This window comes from Ambystoma mexicanum, chromosome 3q (assembly GCF_040938575.1).
Source record: "Ambystoma mexicanum isolate Mex_15411 chromosome 3q, UKY_AmexF1_1, whole genome shotgun sequence".
NCBI lineage: Eukaryota > Metazoa > Chordata > Amphibia > Caudata > Ambystomatidae > Ambystoma > Ambystoma mexicanum.
The window spans coordinates 1,302,144,256-1,302,160,949 of record NC_090926.1 but is presented as its reverse complement, the minus strand read 5'-3'; the positions used below and the strand labels follow the sequence as shown (position 1 = coordinate 1,302,160,949).

The following is a 16,694-nucleotide window of genomic DNA, read 5'->3' as shown; positions in this document are numbered from 1 at the left end:
TCAATTGTGGGAAGAATATTACATTGATATAATAGTTATAACAGAACCGACTCACCACTTCCCGACGACAGAGAAGATCTCCCGGCTGGAGAGGCTTCTTACCCTGACTGGTGCGCACAACCAGTTTACCTTCTTCTCTTCACACCCCAGACTGGCTTGTGGTCGAATTGCCCATGCCAAGCACCCCGGCAACCGATAGCCACTTACCACTGGACCGCGAACAAAAGGACCGCTCCTTTTACCTGAGAACTCTGCGGCTGGTTTCTTCCCTGGCAGTGCAACGGACTCCTGTCTTCCTCCCCGATGAGATCCTCTCTTCCCCCGGACGTAGCACCGACTTGCATCCGCTGCCAGGAATAACTGCCCCCGCTGGAGTCTTCTCACCACTTTAAGGTACCGTGTCTGCCAGGCCTCCCTTTCTAAAGATTGCTACAAGGTAATAATAACCCCTTAACCTTCTGGACTGGGCTGGCCGCCTTGACCTCCTAACTGGTCCCTTTCTTTGGTCCAACTCTTTTTGAACCTTTTCAAGACTTTTGTGCACTGCAACTGTGTGACCTTGGACACCATTCGTTTGATCCTCTTAAAGTGGATCCGGCCTACTGACTCTATACTCACGGTGTTACTTTGCCTTCCTCTCTTGTTGTGTTCTGGAAAAAGTGTTGGGATCTGTTTCGATTTATTCTCTGCTTTTCTCTCCCTTTTTAAACAAATTATTAGAGTGCCATCTACGTTAAGCGCTCACCGCTGTCTGAAAATAAGTGGAACTTTACTTAAGACTTGTCTAATATTCCTCTAAGGGAGTGTATATCTTATAGTGACCGTGTTTTTGAATTGCTTACTATTAGTGCCTGTGTGTTTTTCTAGATGTGGTTCTAAATAAATAATTATATCTCTTTTACACCAAGCCCTGGTCAGTGTCTACTTGTTCCACTGTGTTCTTTTGGCCTATTGTGAATACTCTGTATACTGCCTAACTCTTCTTGAGGGAAGTCTGACTGCTCAGCCACAGCTACCAGGTGGATCTGTGTGGAACAGACTGCTACCAGGTGGGTTTACTGCCAAACACCTGTAGTCTTAAATCTTTTGCAGTGGTCCCAGAGGGAACTGCACAGGTTTCTGTCTAACACCCTGTAGTAGCCCTGCGCAGTTCCCTGGGTCTGCTGTGCACCCCTGTAGTAGGCCTGTACAGTTCCCTGGCTATGCTGTGCAGCCCTGTAGTAGGCCTGTGCTGCCCTGTAGTAGCCCTGTGCAGTTCTCTGGCCATGCTGTGCAGCCCTGTAGTAGGACTGTGCAGCCCTTTAGTAGGCCTGTGTAGCCCTGTGCAGTTCCCTGGCTATGCTGTGCAGCCCTGTATTAGGCCTGTTCAGCCCAGTAGTAGGACTGCGTAGCCCTGTAGTAGCCCTGTGCAGTTCCCTGGCTATGCTGTGCAGCCCTGTAGTAGGCTTGTGTAGCCCTGTGCAGTTCCCTGGCTATGCCGTGCAGCCCTGTAGTAGGCTTTTGCTGCCCTGTAGTAGCCCTGTGTGGCCTGGTAGTGTTCTTGCACTTCCCCCTACTGCCCTGTGCTTCCCCCTGGTGGCCTGTGCTGCTACTTCACAGCCATGTACCCTTGTGGCAGGCCTGCACCACCCACTAGTGGATCGGATCCATGCACACGTCTGGCGGCCCCTGCTCCTCCCTGCTGGCCAGGGACTGTCTCTTAGGGGCATGTGGAGACCCTGTGGTCCTATATGTGACTCAGGGCCTCACCGGTCCATTTTGGATCTCTTCTCCACGCTGGTGATCTTCAGTTCCCCATCAGTCTTCGGTCGCCCATAGTGTGCCAACGATTCATTCTAAAGACAAGGAAGAGATGTTATTTGGTATCTCCCAATGAGTGGCAGAGCTGCTGATCAGATCCTCAAGGAGGGGCTGAGCATCGCCCAGGGTCCCACACAGAGTGATGAGAAGGAAGCTACTGAGGTTCACCAAAAGTGGGATTATTATGGTATTTATTGAGTGCAAACCTTCCTTCAGGAAGCAACGAGTGCTTTAGAATTCTGAGGGGGGTGGCGTGGTGAGAGAAGCCTATGGCCAATGATCCACACAGGTGAGCAGGGGAATAACAACAGGGGTGTCAGAGGGTGGGCGATGTGGCAGCAAGGGGTCTACAAGTAACCAGGGGTGAAGACCGGGGGGAGCAGATCACCCAGTATCAGGTCAGGTGGGGAGTGGAGGGTGTGTGGATCTACGAGTTAGGGCATCCAAAGTCACACACAACAGCATCCATGGAACAGCAGCGGTTAGACGAGGCATTTACATTTACACACAAAGCTAGAGTGAGACAAGGATTGCTGAAGCTCAAAAACATCACACACATGCACACACCAATATACACAAGAGCAAACACCTACACATATGAGAACACACACATAAAAACACACACACAGGCACCCATGTACACAGACAAAGCTGTGATGAAGGTGAGCACAAGGGAGGTAAAGGTAGCCCGTGCCAGTGATAGAACCATGGTGGAAGCAGAAACTTGCACAAGAGCACCCACAGCTCAAGTGAGGCAAAGGGAGCTCGAGCCAGTAATAGAACCATGGTGGAGGCAGGAACTTGCGCAAGAGCACACAGAGCATAAGTGAGGCAAAGGGAGCCAGAGCCAGTGATAGAACCATGGTGGAGGCAGGAAATTGCGCAAGAGCACACAGAGCACAAGTGAGGCAAAGGGAGCCAGAGCCAGTGATAGAACCATGGTGGAGGCAGGAAATTGCGCAAGAGCACACAGAGCACCAGTAAGGCAAAGGGAGCACGAGCCAGTGATAGAACCATGGGGGAGACAGGAACCTGCGCAAGAGCGCACAGAGCACAAGTGAGGCAATGGGAGCCCGAGACAGAGCTAGAACCATGGTGGAGGCAGGAACTTGCACAACAGCACACAGAGCACAAATGAGGCAAAGGGAGCCAGAGCCAGTGATAGAACTGTGGTGGAGGCAGGAACTTGCACAAGAGCACACAGAGCACAAGTGAGGCAAAGGGAGCCGGAGCCAGTGATAGAACCAAGGTGGAGGCAGGAACTTGCACAAGAGCACACAGAGCCAGTTTTGGTGAGACATAGCTGAAAGAAGTCACAAGGATGTGTTTGAAGCTTAAGCTCAGAGACTTATTTGAGCGTGCAAAGAGCACTCATGGTGGTGTTGGAGTGAGAATGAGAACCTAGGATATACTGGGATATACCAGAAGGCCTAGACTGGGTTTCCGGCCTCTTTGTGGTCTGGCGAGAAGCAGCTTATTGTCAAACTGAGGAATAGAGACTAATGGACTGTCATGCCACACCACTGACCACATCAGACTCCGAGTCACCCCCTACCACACAGCACGTACCAGGTTCTCGATGGAGAGTTGAAAGTTGGTGATTTGCCGCAGAGTTTCATTATCTCGCTTTACCTCATTCACGCATTGGGCTAAGTCCTAAAACGAAAAACACCAGAAAATGGATCAAGTGGTGAGCAACATTGGGCTAAAGACAGCAGACGAGCTAAGGAACAGATCACTCAAATCCTGTCCTTTCCAGTTACATAACATTAGGGAAATCCATTGCCTGCTCACTTTCGTGGCTGTGGTTCTTTCCCGTTCTCATTATTTTGCTCTCTTTACGTTGGACTTCCTAAAAGGTTAAAGTTACTTACCTGTAATTCCTGTTCTCCAGCGTGAGTCTGGCATGGATTCACATGCTCATGAATATGCCCCGTCGTCAGGCTAGGAATCCTTGGTTAAGAAAAATCAGTTTCACTTTCACTTTAACACTGTATTTCTCCTCTACACCAACCACTGTCCTCTGGGTCATACTGCCCCATCCAATGAAAGTCCTCTCCCTTAGCACCGCCTCTGGCAGCCATCTTCAGATTTGGTAGCTCGTAAAGTGGCAGTATGACCAAGAAGAGCCACAGAGGGGTCGGAGGGAGGGTTTGAATGTGAATCCTTGCCTGACCCATGCTGGAGAACAATAGTTAGAGGTAAGTAACTTAAACCTTCTCCAGCCTGGGGTATGGCATGGATTCACATGCTCATGAATAACTAATACATCACAGTACAAAATTACACAACCACAGGAGGTGGAAAGGCTCAACTGAAGCAATTAACACTTACCCCTGGAACAGACTCACCTCAAACAAACAGGTTGTGTAGCCCTGTCTGGCCGACTCTGCACTCTTCTCTGGAATCCCTGTCGACGCAATAGAACTTTGTGAAGGTATGCATGCACCTCCACATTACAGCCCTGCAGAAGTCAAGCAGGTGCATACCAGAAAGGAACGCTGTTGTCGCAGCGATCACTCTGTTGGAGTGGGCTCTAGGACAGCCCGGCAGAGGCTGGTTCACCAGCCAATGACAGTGGGTGATGCTGCCGGAGAGCCATCTTGAAATGGAAGCCTTGGACAAGGCCTTTCCATTGTTCACAGAACCAAAGTTCACAAACAATTGAGAAGCCTTCCGAAAAACTCTTTGTGTTACATAGAACTTCAAGGCATGAGCAACGTCCAGCAAATGCAAGGCCATCTCTGCCGGCGATGAAGGTTTCGGGAAGAAAACAGGCAACACCAAGGGCTTGCTGAGGTGGAATTCCGACAGAACCTTCAGCATGAAAGAGGGGTGTGTACGCAATACCACCCTCGATTTGTGGAAAGTCAGATATGGTTGCTTGCAGGATAGGGCCTGGATCTCACCTTCCTGTCTGGCAGAGGTGATGGCCACAAGGAAAGCCATATTCCACGAGAGAAACTTGGGTGGGGCTTGATGCATAGATTCGAAAGGTGCCCCCATGAGCCTCGTCAGGACCACGTTGAGTTCCCATGCCATGGCAGGAGCCTTCACCAGAGGAAAAGATTGTAAAAAAGCCCCTTGACGAACTCTTAGATGAGTCTGTGGGACCACAGTAAGGATTTTAACAGGGATCTCGTGTAGCTTGAGATGACGGCCAGGTGCACCTTGATGGATGCGTGAGCCAGTCTAGCTCTTGCCAAGTACAGCAAGTATGGAAGAATCTGTGGTGCTGTAACCCTCAGAGGGGTAATCTTCTGCGACCAGCACCACGTAGCAAAACACTTCCACTTATGGCCGTAGCACTTTAGAGTCAACCCCACCCTGGCTTTGGCGAGGACTTCCCTGCAGTCCACTGGCAACTCATAACCTCCAAACTCTAAGGCTGCAGGAGCCATGCCCTCAGGTTCAGCGATCCTGGTTCGTGATGAAAGATTGCCTCTTCCCCTCTGGTGATCAGATCCGGTATTACCAGCAACTTGACTGGAGGCAACGCTGACAGGCTGAGTAGGACTGAATATCAAATTTGCCTCGGCCATGCCGGGGCGATGAGTATCATCTTGCATCAACACTGTCTGAGTGTGTTGATGACACGTAGCAGGAAAGGAAACACGGGAAAAGCATACAAAAACAGACCTTCCCATGGGAAGAAGAACATGTCCCCCAAGCTCCTCGGTTGGTGGAAGCTGCTGGCAAACATCTGGCATTTAGAGTTCGCCACAGTGGCAAAAAGATTGATCGAGGGTCTGCCCCATTTGACCAACAGGCGGTCCACCTGATCCTGATGAAGTTCCCACTCATACAGGAGCGCAGTTCGCTGCTGAGGGAGTCTGCAATGGTGTTCTTGACGCCTGCCCTGTCCGAAGACTCAGTGCCACAAGTCCTAAGCTTCCTTGGAGAGTTCCAGGGATTGATTGCCCCCTTGCTTCCTGATGTAGAACATGGTGGTGGTGTTGTCTGTGAAGATCCTCACCACCTTGCCCTTCGGAGACGGTAGGAAGGACTTGAGGGCCCAGAACACTGCCCATAGCTCCAGGATGTTGATGTGCAGATCCTTCTCCTCTGGAAGCCACAGACCTCTGGTGTGTAGATGTCCGGTGTGAGCCCCCTAACCTTCCAGAGCGGCGTCCGTGGTGACCGTCTCCTGATTTGGCATGGTTTGAAATCCCATCCCCTCCTGGACGATGTGAGAGCGCACCCCCACCACTCTATCGCCCGCCGGACTCCTCATTGAGAGTGATCTTGTCTGCAAAACTCCTGGACACTTGTATCCAACGTGCATCCAAGAATTCCAGTAGGGGTTGCATCTGCAACCTGCAGAGACGGACGAGGTAGATGCAGGACGACATCATGGCCAGCAACGATATGATGACCCGCACCGTGACTGTCTTCACTGGCATTTGCTGCTCCTTCCCTTGAATGGCTGCTAGCCTCTCCTCCAAGTGTGATGCCAGGCAAGGCACTGTGTTGAGACTGGCACAGAGGAACAGCGCGTTCTGCGATGGTGTTAAGCAGGACTTCTGATAATTTACGGAGAATCCCAGCTCCATCAGTACTTGGACAGTCCCCTTCATGTGTTCATCAGCCAGTTCCCGAGAACAGGTGCGTATCAGCCAATCGTCCAGGTACAGGTATACGTGTATGCCCTGCAGACGCAGATGGGCCGCCACCAGTGCCAGGCATTTTGTAAACACTCTTTGGGCCGATTTCAAGCCGAATGGTAGGGTATTGAACTGGTAGTGTTGGCCTTGCACCATGAACTGTAGGAACTTTCAATGTTTCCTGTGGATGGGGACATGGACGTGTGCGTCCTCTAGGTCCAACAACGTCAAGAAATCCCCTTTCTCCAGTAGGCCGAAACGTGCTGCAACGTGACCATCCTGAATTTTTGGGACTTCAAGTACTTGTTCAGACGGCGCAGGTCCAGAATGGGTCTCCAACCCTCTGTCTTCTTTCTTATCAGAAAGTATCTGGAATAGACTCCAGAGCCCCGGAGCCGTTGGGCAACAAGCTCTATCGCCCCCTTCCGTAACTTGGCTCGCACCTCTTCCAGGAGCTGAGGGTTGTGCTGCTCCTGACGGGTAGCCAGTGGAATACGTGGGCACCTGTGTTGGAACTTCAAGGTGTGTCCCGGGACGAGAGCGTCCAGCACCCATCTGTCAGTGGTGATCTTCTTCCACTCACTGACGAACCTCGTCAGCTGGCCTCCCACTGAGGTGCACGAGTGGGGGCCCGATGTCTTGGCCAGTTCAGTCTTGCTTGGGAACTGGAGCCCTGCCCTTCTGCTACCTTAATCCTGAGAGCGACCCCTGTAGGCTTCCTGTGCGGAGGATTGGGGAGGTTGCCTGTATGATAAGAATCCCTTGGATGACCTGCTCATTTTTCCCTTGGGAGAGCGGAAAGACGAAGAGCGATGCGCTGAAGCGTGCCAAGGGAATGTGCTGTCTCCGTTTCCGTCTTTATGGCATGAAGGAATTCATCGACCGCCTTCCCAAACAGATATTCACTGTCGAAGAACATGTCCAGCACCTTCGTATGAACGTCCTGATGAAGGTTTGTGGCCTTTAACCATCCCTGCCGACGAAGGCAGACTCCGTTTCCCATCTGCCGGAAACCCATGTACGCGATGTCCACTGTCACCATAATGGCATGGTCCGACGCCACCTCCCTTTCCTGAAATAGGGCAAAAGCTTCCATTTTTGTGTCACCAGGGAGGAATTCCAGGATCGTGCCCAGCTTGTACCAAAGCTCCCGGTCATAGCGGGCCAAGATAGCCAGAGCATCAGCCGCCTTGATTGTGTATGCGGCCATGTAAATGACTCTCATTCCGATGGCGCCCATCTTCTTCCCCTCGTTGTCCAGGGGAACTGATGAGGATGAAGCAGGGTTAGCCGAACGTTTTCTTACGACAGACGACACTGCAGAATCCGGCAACGGTTGTGACCTCAAGCACTTGGGCGTGGAGTCTGACAACCTGTATTTAGCCTCCAATCTGTCTCGTTTGGTTGGGGCCATGCATGGGTTCTTGATGAGGTCTAGGCCTTCCTCCCAAATGTCGTCCAAAAATGGTACCGCCATAACCGCCTTCCTCTTGGACTCTTGTCGCTGATACAAAAAGCCCTATTTCTTAGTTTCCTTGGGCACTGGCTTGAACAGCTCAGAGACCCTGGAGATCATTGAGTGGAATAATCCCACCTCGTCTGGTGGTAAGACTCTATGAGGGGCATCCCGGTACGGTGATTCACTGTCTGCCTGGACGAAGTCCTCATCTTCGTTGGTTTCCGTGGCCGTGTCTGTGTGCGTACCCGGGTACGCTGGTGGAGCCGGGCCCGACGTGGTGGAGGAGGCTGATGTTAAGGCATTGAATGACGCTTTCTCCTCTTACGTGGCGGCTGATCAGGGGCCTACAGCACCACAGGCGTCGGTGCTGAGGGCAACCTCTGCTGGACCTCTGTCACTAGGGTGTGGAGAGTCAACAGGATGTCCATGGATATGTCCCTCGGCTGTGGAGGGAACTATGTAGTGCTAGGTCCAGCACTGCCATCGTCCTTGTGGACTGTATGGACGAACTCTTGTCGTCGTCGTCCGTGGATGAGATGTCCTTTGGTTGAACGCAAACCTTGGAGGGCTGTTTTGGGGCCTCCTCGCCCCCTTCCTTTTTCCTCCCTGAGGGTTTTGGACTGGGATCTGGACTGGTGTCTTCCCCCCCTTGGACCCAGGGATACCCTCTGCGCTGTAGGCACCACCCTCTTCGGATTGCCGCTATGGTCGTCACAACAGATTATGATGAAGTGTTCGACGAGGACTTTGGCTGCACCGGTTGAGCCTGCTTGGGCTGTGCGGCCTTCTTCTCTTCCTCCAGCCTAGGCTTTTCTGATTTCTCCTGTAACTTAGCCGGGGTGGAGGACTTTCTCTTTCAGGAGGAGCTTGATAGCAGGCTGGCTATGGAAGCGGATGGCGATGGTGATCGCGGCCTATCCAACCTGGGACCTGCATCAGCGGTGAACCCGGTGGAATCGGACTTGCGGTTCTTGGCCTTATCTTGGACCCGCAAGGATGGGGCGACCCCTAAGGACTTGGATCTCTTCCCAAAAGGAGACTGCACTTCGGACCACAGATCCTGGGCGAGGCATGACCCTGCTCGGAACACGGGGCAGGAGCATTGCTCAAATTGAACCATGTCACCAGCCTGCTATGCCTGTCTTTCTTTGTCTTCTTCGAGAAGCCCAGGCATATCTCACACCCATCCTCATTGTGGTCCGGTAGCAGGCAGTAAAGACATTGTAGATGTTTGTCCTCCACGAAGACGTTCCGTAGCCTGAATTTTGTGCAGGGCCTGAAGAGGGTCCTTCCCTCCTTTTTCTCCTACATCATGGTCGGAGGGCGCAAAGTAGGCCCAAGATAGCCTTCCAGAAACTTCAACGAATCTTCGCCCTTGAGGGGTGCAAAACTTCACCGACAACGGATCCCTGTAGCCGGTCAATGAGGAAAGAGCACACAGGCTCTGGTGGAAACAAAAATCAAACATTTCTGTAGAAAAACTTACAAAATAGCTCGGAAAGCAACTCGAAGACTCCCAACACTGAAGTGTGTGGTAAAAATCTGAAGATGGTTGCCAGAGGCGGGGCTGAGGGAGATGACTGTCATTGGATGGGGGCAGTATGACCCAGAGGACAGTGATTGGTTTAGAGGAGAAATACAGTTTTAAGGTGAAAGTGAAACCGTTTTTTCTTTTACTGAGGATTCCCAGCCTGACGACGGGGAATATTCATGAGCATGTGAATCCATGCCAGACCCCATGCTGGAGAAATGTCTTTTTCCTCTACTCTCCATCCTGCAACTCTTTTTTGTCTCCCTACGTCTGCACCTATTCCTTCTTATCTGGCTCGTTTATGTTGGCTGCCAATTCAGTATCGTTCTGAATATCAGTTTCTTTGCCTTGTCTTAGAGGCTTAAGCTCCACCTTATATTTGTCCCTTTCTACTATTATATCAACCCTCTCGTAATCTCTGCTCTGCTGCACTCTTTCTGTTGACTGTCCCTCGTCCTCCATGTGCTTCCTCAAGTTTTAGATCATTCCAACTTCTAGGTCCTAAAGTCTGGAGCACTCTTCCACTTAACATTCGTTCCTGTTCTTCTCTTTCTCAATTCAAGAAACCTTTAAAATCCTATATGCTTCATTCTGCTTTCCTAAACTCTGCCATGTACATTTCCCTAGCTCTGGGTTTATTAATCATTCATTCATGCTTTGTAATGTCCCTATTATCATGTGAAGTGCTTCGGATAAAGGTACTACATAGGCATCAGAAATAAATAACTCCAGGAAACGGGGTACAATATATAGAAGTGCTATGGACCAGAAGAGGGGAAAGACACAGAGAAGGGCGAGGTGCAAAAAGGGACCAAGAGCAAGAAAAGGGCCAAGGACCAAAAAAGGGCTAAGTGGCAGAGAAGGGCTAAGGACTGGATAAGGGCTAGAAAACTAGAATTCCCAATCCAGGGACTCAGGGACAAGGTAAGTCCTTGTTCTCGTGCTCCCAAACACACAGGAGGCTGGAAGACACCTGCAGGAGTCCTTCACCTGCAGTGAGGTCCTGCCTACCAATGTAGCTGGCAAAGAGGCAGGTCTTGCTCCCCAGGCGGTCACCCCCAATGTGCTCTGGGAGTGGTTAGGGAGCACAGCTTGCCGCTGGCTTAGACTCTCAATCTTCACCTCACTGGCGGAAGGCTTTAGAAATGCTACCAAAACTCCTCCTTTTGCCAGGATGGCCCAACACGGAATGAAAGAAGGAGTTGGAGACCCCCCTCTTTTACAGGCAAAAGCTCACAGGTGATTGGACAAAAGCAAGCCTGCATAAAGGGGCCCACTGTCTGTCCTTGAGAAAAGTGTTTTTTGCTGAGATCATACCCAAAGTGTTTTGCTATAAAGAAAGTAGAGGGGCAGGAAAGAAAGAGAGGCACAGAGAGAAACAAGATGGTGGAACCTTTCCCACTTTTCCCCACTTGTGCTGAGCTCCCTACACTAACTCTGCCCCTTTATCAGACCTGTAGCATCAAATGTCCTTTGGTGTGTAACTCTCTGGTGTGAGGCGAAGTTGTTTTCTGTTGGGCATGCGCTTTGATTCTAGTTTCCAAGGAGACATCCGGCTTAGAGCATGTCCTGCTGGAGAGAGGTGTTACCAGACCTCACAAAGGACAAAGGTGAGGCACAGTCTTTCAGTACTTTGTCCTGCAGGCTGGTGGTGTCAGCCTGTCTGACTAGAATGCAGAGACTTTTCCACAGATGAGCTGGCTTTGCTGTGCTGGCACATGTACCCTGTAAATCAGATGTGGCTCTCATAGTTAAGTGAATTACTATCCACCGATGGCTTTATGTTTAAAGATAAAACAGCCACCAGAATAGTAATTCCTCATGACTATGTGGTTTTGCAACAGAGGTGCAGACCTTAAATGCAGTCTCTGCGCTGAAGTGACTTGGCTGTCACATCAGCTATCAAAATTGATCCTGTGACCTCTGAACCTGCTCAGTGCCCATGCAGAGTAGGGGCCACAGCACAGAATTTGGATTCAGCAGGGTAAAGGTGCACACTATGCTTTTAGCATGACACTTATGGAAGGGGCATCTGGTTAGAAAATCACCCTCTCTGAGATGGAATTACCCACATCATGTTTTTACTTGATAACATTTTTTAAAAAGCCAGGGCTTCTTCACACTTGCCAGATGGCAATTCCTTACAATACCTCAAAATTCTAGAACCCCATGGTGTGTATCCAGATGGACACCTATGTACATACTTTCTTTATAGCCCTATGGAATGCAGCAGGGGGTCAGCTGTATCTACGGTGAATGGCGGTGTCTCAGTTCCACTTGGAGGTACTGACAGTGCAGGACCGCGTGTGTGCACCTTTACATTCCCTTGCTGCCTCTCTCCCCAGAACCATATTTGCACCTGATCACATTTATGTTTAACACCAAGTCCAAAAATAATAAGATCCAGGAAATCAAAGACTTCCGTAGAGTGCACTGTTTACAATACGACTTTCAGAAGGAGTCCTACCAATGCTGGCGGGATAGCCCGAGAAGGAGTCCTACCAATGCTGGCGGGATAGCCCGAGAAGGAGTCCTAAAATATGCTGGGGGGATAGCCCGCGAAGGAGTCCTACCAATGCTGGCGGGATAGCCCGAGAAGGAGTCCTACCAATGCTGGCGGGATAGCCCGAGAAGGAGTCCTACCAATGCTGGCGGGATAGCCCGAGAAGGAGTCCTAAAATATGCTGGGGGGATAGCCCGCGAAGGAGTCCTACCAATGCTGGCGGGATAGCCCGAGAAGGAGTCCTACCAATGCTGGCGGGATAGCCCGAGAAGGAGTCCTACCAATGCTGGCGGGATAGCCCGAGAAGGACTCCTACCAATGCTGGCGGGATAGCCCGAGAAGGACTCCTACCAATGCTGGCGGGATAGCCCGCGAAGGAGTCCTACCAATGCTGGCGGGATAGCCCGAGAAGGAGTCCTACCAATGCTGGCGGGATAGGCTCAGAAGGAGTCTTAAACACGCTGGCGGTATACAGGGACGTCATTTGAGCGTTACTAGGGGTCGCAACTGCAACCCCTGTGGTCTCACTTGCTTACCCCTCAAAAGAAAAATATATATATTTTATGGAGGCTCCTGGGCTGTGGCCAGCTCCATGTGGCTCTTTGTTTCTGGAGTGGCTGGCTTTCTTGCTTAGGCCTCTTGAAAAAAAACAAGGGCTTCCACAAGTGAAACACTTTGAGCAGTGACCCTAAATAAGAATGAATAGGAATAACAAATAGTCTTTTTGGAATTCTATACGATAATTTCTAGACTCATTAAAGGTTTATTTTAAGCACACATCAGGAGACGAGTCACTGATATAGAGGATTTAGTCTGTTCTTAAACACTTCAAATTCACAATGCCGACAAAAACTATATGTATTTTGCTTTTCACAAGTTGCAGTTATAGCATGTTTTTTTTGCCGTTGTCTCTCTTATGATCATCACAAGACATTCCATCTCGGTGTCCTCGGTGGCTTGACAATATCCTTGTGCCTAAAAGCTAGTGTAAAGTGTAGAAATATTTAACCATGGCACATCAAGTGGCCCTTGATGTCATTGCGCCACAATGAATGCTTTGTCGTAATGTGTTTATCTTTCCTATCTCCCTGGCATGCTGTTCAGGATGTTTGTTTGCATGCATGAGGTAACGAGCGCCCAGAGTACGGGATGCCGTGTGAGTCTGCTGCTTTGGGAACTTAGCTGTTTCTCTCATTGTTCTATACAACCTAGGTGTCAAGGTTGTTTCTCTCTCCTCTGCACCTCAAAACTCCTTACTTCTCGTCTCTTCACTTTCCTTAAACAAATACCCTAGAGACTTATCTATATTCCTTCTACTAGGGTGTACCATAACAGTCCATTTCTCTTCCTGAAAAGTAGATCCACGCAGGCTTGACATGTGGCCAACTTTGCACCAGACCTGCAGATGAACTGGCCTGCTGTTACATCTCAGTTACCAGTTTAATTTTATCCACTATAGAGTGTAATTTGCTTTCTGTCTTTGAGAACATTCAGGCATGTAATTGCTCTTTTTACTGTAGCCGGTAAAATAGCTATAGCTGGTAAGATAGCTCAATGGGTTGAGCGCTCACTGCTGCGATGTGTGTGATCTGCAGGTTGCAGGTTCGAATCCTGGCAAGGCTAACTCAGCCTTTCATCCTTCTGAGGTCCATAAATGAGTACCGACACAGGCTGGGTGATATTGTATGTACATTTGTTCTATAACGTCCCAAGACTCTGTAAGCTACTGCGTGTCAACCTCAGACTCGCTCCATCGCTGACACAGTTCAGAAAGGAGCTCAAGACCTTCCTCTTCAAGGAATGGCTCCTTTCTAAAACCGGGGTCTGCACCCTCCACTCCCCACCCTACCTGACAACTGGTGATCAGCTCCCCACTGTCTGCTTCCCTGGATGCTGGTAGATCCTCGCCCTCCCCTGTTGTTTGCTCCCTGCTCCTGTTTTCCCTGCTTTCCTCACTGTGTTCTTTTATCTATTATTGTCCTGCACTGTGTTGCTTTACAAAGCCAGGTCCACGCTCAATAAAAACGACAGCAGTAGTAATAATAATAATAATAATAACGAGACAGGAAGTCGCAGACTACAAAGCTACAGACTCATGTCTGACGGCAAGATGTAAGGGAACAGATCCGGGGGGCCACTTCCATGTATAGAGAAAGTGGAACCAAAGGTAGCAGGGACGCGCCATGTACCCCAAAAGGACCATGTCATGCTAGTTCATAAAGTGCTCGTACCCCAGTTTGCGTCTCTTGGTGCAAAGAGAAAATAACAGGAGAAAGAATGTTGGGATGGGCAGATCTTCAAGTCACTTGAGGAAAAGGAGGTCTTACAGGCCCCCAGAGTCGGGAAGGGAGCCCCATAGAAGAGGAGGTCTTACAGGCCGCTCCAGAGTCAGGAAGGGAGCCCCATAGAAGAGGAGGTCTTACAGGCCCCCCAGTCAGGAAGGGAGCCCCATAGAAGAGGAGGTCTTACAGGCACCCAGAGCGAGGAAGGGAACCCCATCGAAGAGGCGGTTTTACAGGCCCCCCAGAGCTGGGAAGGGAGCCCCATAGAAGAGGAGGTCTTACAGGCCCTCCAGAGCCGGGAAGGGAGCCCCTTAGAAGAGGAGGTCTTACAGGCCCCCCAGAGCCGGGAAGGGAGCCCCATAGAAGAGGAGGTCTTACAGGCCCCCCAGAGCCGGGAAGGGAGCCCCATAGAAGAGGAGGTCTTACAGGCCCCCCAGAGTCAGGAATGGAGACCCATAGAAGAGGAGGTCTTAAAGGCCCCCCCAGAGTCAGGAAGGGAGCCCCATAGAAGAGGAGGTCTTACAGGCCGCCCCAGAGTCAGGAAGAGAGCCCCATAGAAGTGGAGGTCTTACAGGCCCCCCAGAGTCAGGAAGGGAGCTCCATAGAAGAGGAGGTCTTACAGGCCCCCCAGAGTCAGGAAGGGAGCCCCATAGAAGAGGAGGTCTTACAGGCCCCCCAGAGTCAGGAAGGGAGCCCCATAGAAGAGGAGGCCTTACGGGCCCCCAGAGTCAGGAAGGGAGGCCCATAGAAGAGGAGGTCTTACGGCCCCCCAGAGTCAGGAAGGGAGCCCCATAGAAGAGAAGGTCTTACGGGCCCCCAGAATCAGGAAGGGAGCCCCATAGAAGAGGAGGTCTTACGGGACCCCCAGAGTCAGGAAGGGAGCCATAGAAGAGGAGGTCTTACGGGCCCCCCAGAGTCAGGAAAGGAGCCCCATAGAAGAGGAGGTCTTACAGGCCCCCCAGAGTCAGGGAGGGAACCCCATAGAAGAGGCGGTCTTACAGGCCCCCCCAGAGTCAGGAAGGGAACCCCATAGAAGAGGAGGTCTTACAGGCCCCCTAGTCAGGAAGGGAGCCCCATAGAAGAGGAGATCTTACAGGCCCCCAGAGCCAGGAAGGGAACCCAATAGAAGAGGCGGTCTTACAGGCCTCCCAGAGCCGGTAAGGGAGCCCATAGAAGAGGAGGTCTTACAGGCCCCCCAGAGCCGGGAAGGGAGCCCCTTAGAAGAGGAGGTCTTACAGGCCCCCCAGAGCCGGGAAGGGAGCCCCATAGAAGAGGAGGTCTTACAGGCCCCCCAGAGCCGGGAAGGGAGCCCCATAGAAGAGGAGGTCTTACAGGCCCCACAGAGTCAGGAAGGGAGCCCCATAGAAGAGGAGGTCTTACAGGCCCCCCCAGAGTCAGAAAGGGAGCCCCATAGAAGAGGAGGTCTTACAGACCCCCCAGAGTCAGGAAGGGAGCCCCATAGAAGAGGAGGTTTTACAGGCCCCCCAGAGTCAGGAAGGGAGCTCCATAGAAGAGGACGTCTTAGAGGCCCCCCAGAGTTAGGAAGGGAGCCCCATAGAAGAGGAGGTCTTACAGGCCCCCCAGAGTCAGGAAGGGAGCCCCATGGAAGAGGAGGTCTTACAGGCCCCCCAGAGCCAGAAAGGGAGCCCCATGGAAGAGGAGGTCTTACAGTCCCCCCAGAGCCAGGAAGGGAACCCCATAGAAGAGGCGGTCTTACAGGCCCCTCAGAGTCAGGAAGGGAGTCCCATAGAAGAGGAGGTATTACAGGCCCCCCAGAGTCAGGAAGGGAGCCCCATAGAAGAGGAGGTCTCACAGGCCCCCCAGAGTCAGGAAGGGAGGCTCATAGAAGAGGAGGTCTTACAGGACCCCCCAGATTCAGGAAGGGATCCCCATAGAAGAGGAGGTCTTACAGCCCCCCCAGAGTCAGGAAGGGAGCCCCATAGAAGAGGAGGATTTACAGGCCCCCCAGACTCAGGACGGGAATCCCATAGAAAAGGAGCTCTTACAGACCCCCCTCCCCCAGAGTCAGGAAGGGAGCCCCATAGAAGAGGAGGTCTTACAGGCCCCCCAGAGTCAGGAAGGGAGCCCCATAGAAGTGGAGGTCTTACAGGCCCCCCAGAGTCAGGAAGGGAGACCCATAGAAGATGAGGTCTTACAGGCCCCCCAGAGTCAGGAAGGGAGCCCCATAGAACACGTTGTTCTTTCTTTAATTATTTATTGTGGTTGACTTGCATTAAGAAATCTTTCACAATCATATCAATTGAGGAATTCATTAAAACTATTTAAACAAAATCTCATATAATCAAAATTGTAGGCTTATCAAGATTTTAAATATGTAAAGTCTTGTTAAAAAGCAAGTTTAAATATTTAAACATCGATACAACCAAGGACACTTTAGATGTTTTCAGCAACCTTGACCACTCCCGCCCTCCCACATTCTTTTTTTAAAGCTGGGGTCACAAGGGTATCCCAAGGGCTTGACGGCTCTGTCTACTTCATTGACCGAAAAGTGAAT

General features: G+C 51.1%; 1 protein-coding gene across 1 annotated transcript in view; it reads right to left on the bottom strand.

Moving 5' to 3' along the window:
• The window catches only part of VAV1 (vav guanine nucleotide exchange factor 1), a 1,439,562-nt gene that overhangs the window by 996,482 nt on the left and 426,386 nt on the right, over window positions 1-16,694 (bottom strand). Inside the window, exons 12-13 of the mRNA XM_069604429.1 lie at window positions 3,370-3,456; window positions 1,750-1,835 (exon numbers count right to left, since the gene is read on the bottom strand). Of these exons, the coding sequence (XP_069460530.1) occupies window positions 1,750-1,835; window positions 3,370-3,456 (173 nt within the window). The remainder of the gene's footprint in view (window positions 1-1,749; window positions 1,836-3,369; window positions 3,457-16,694) is intronic.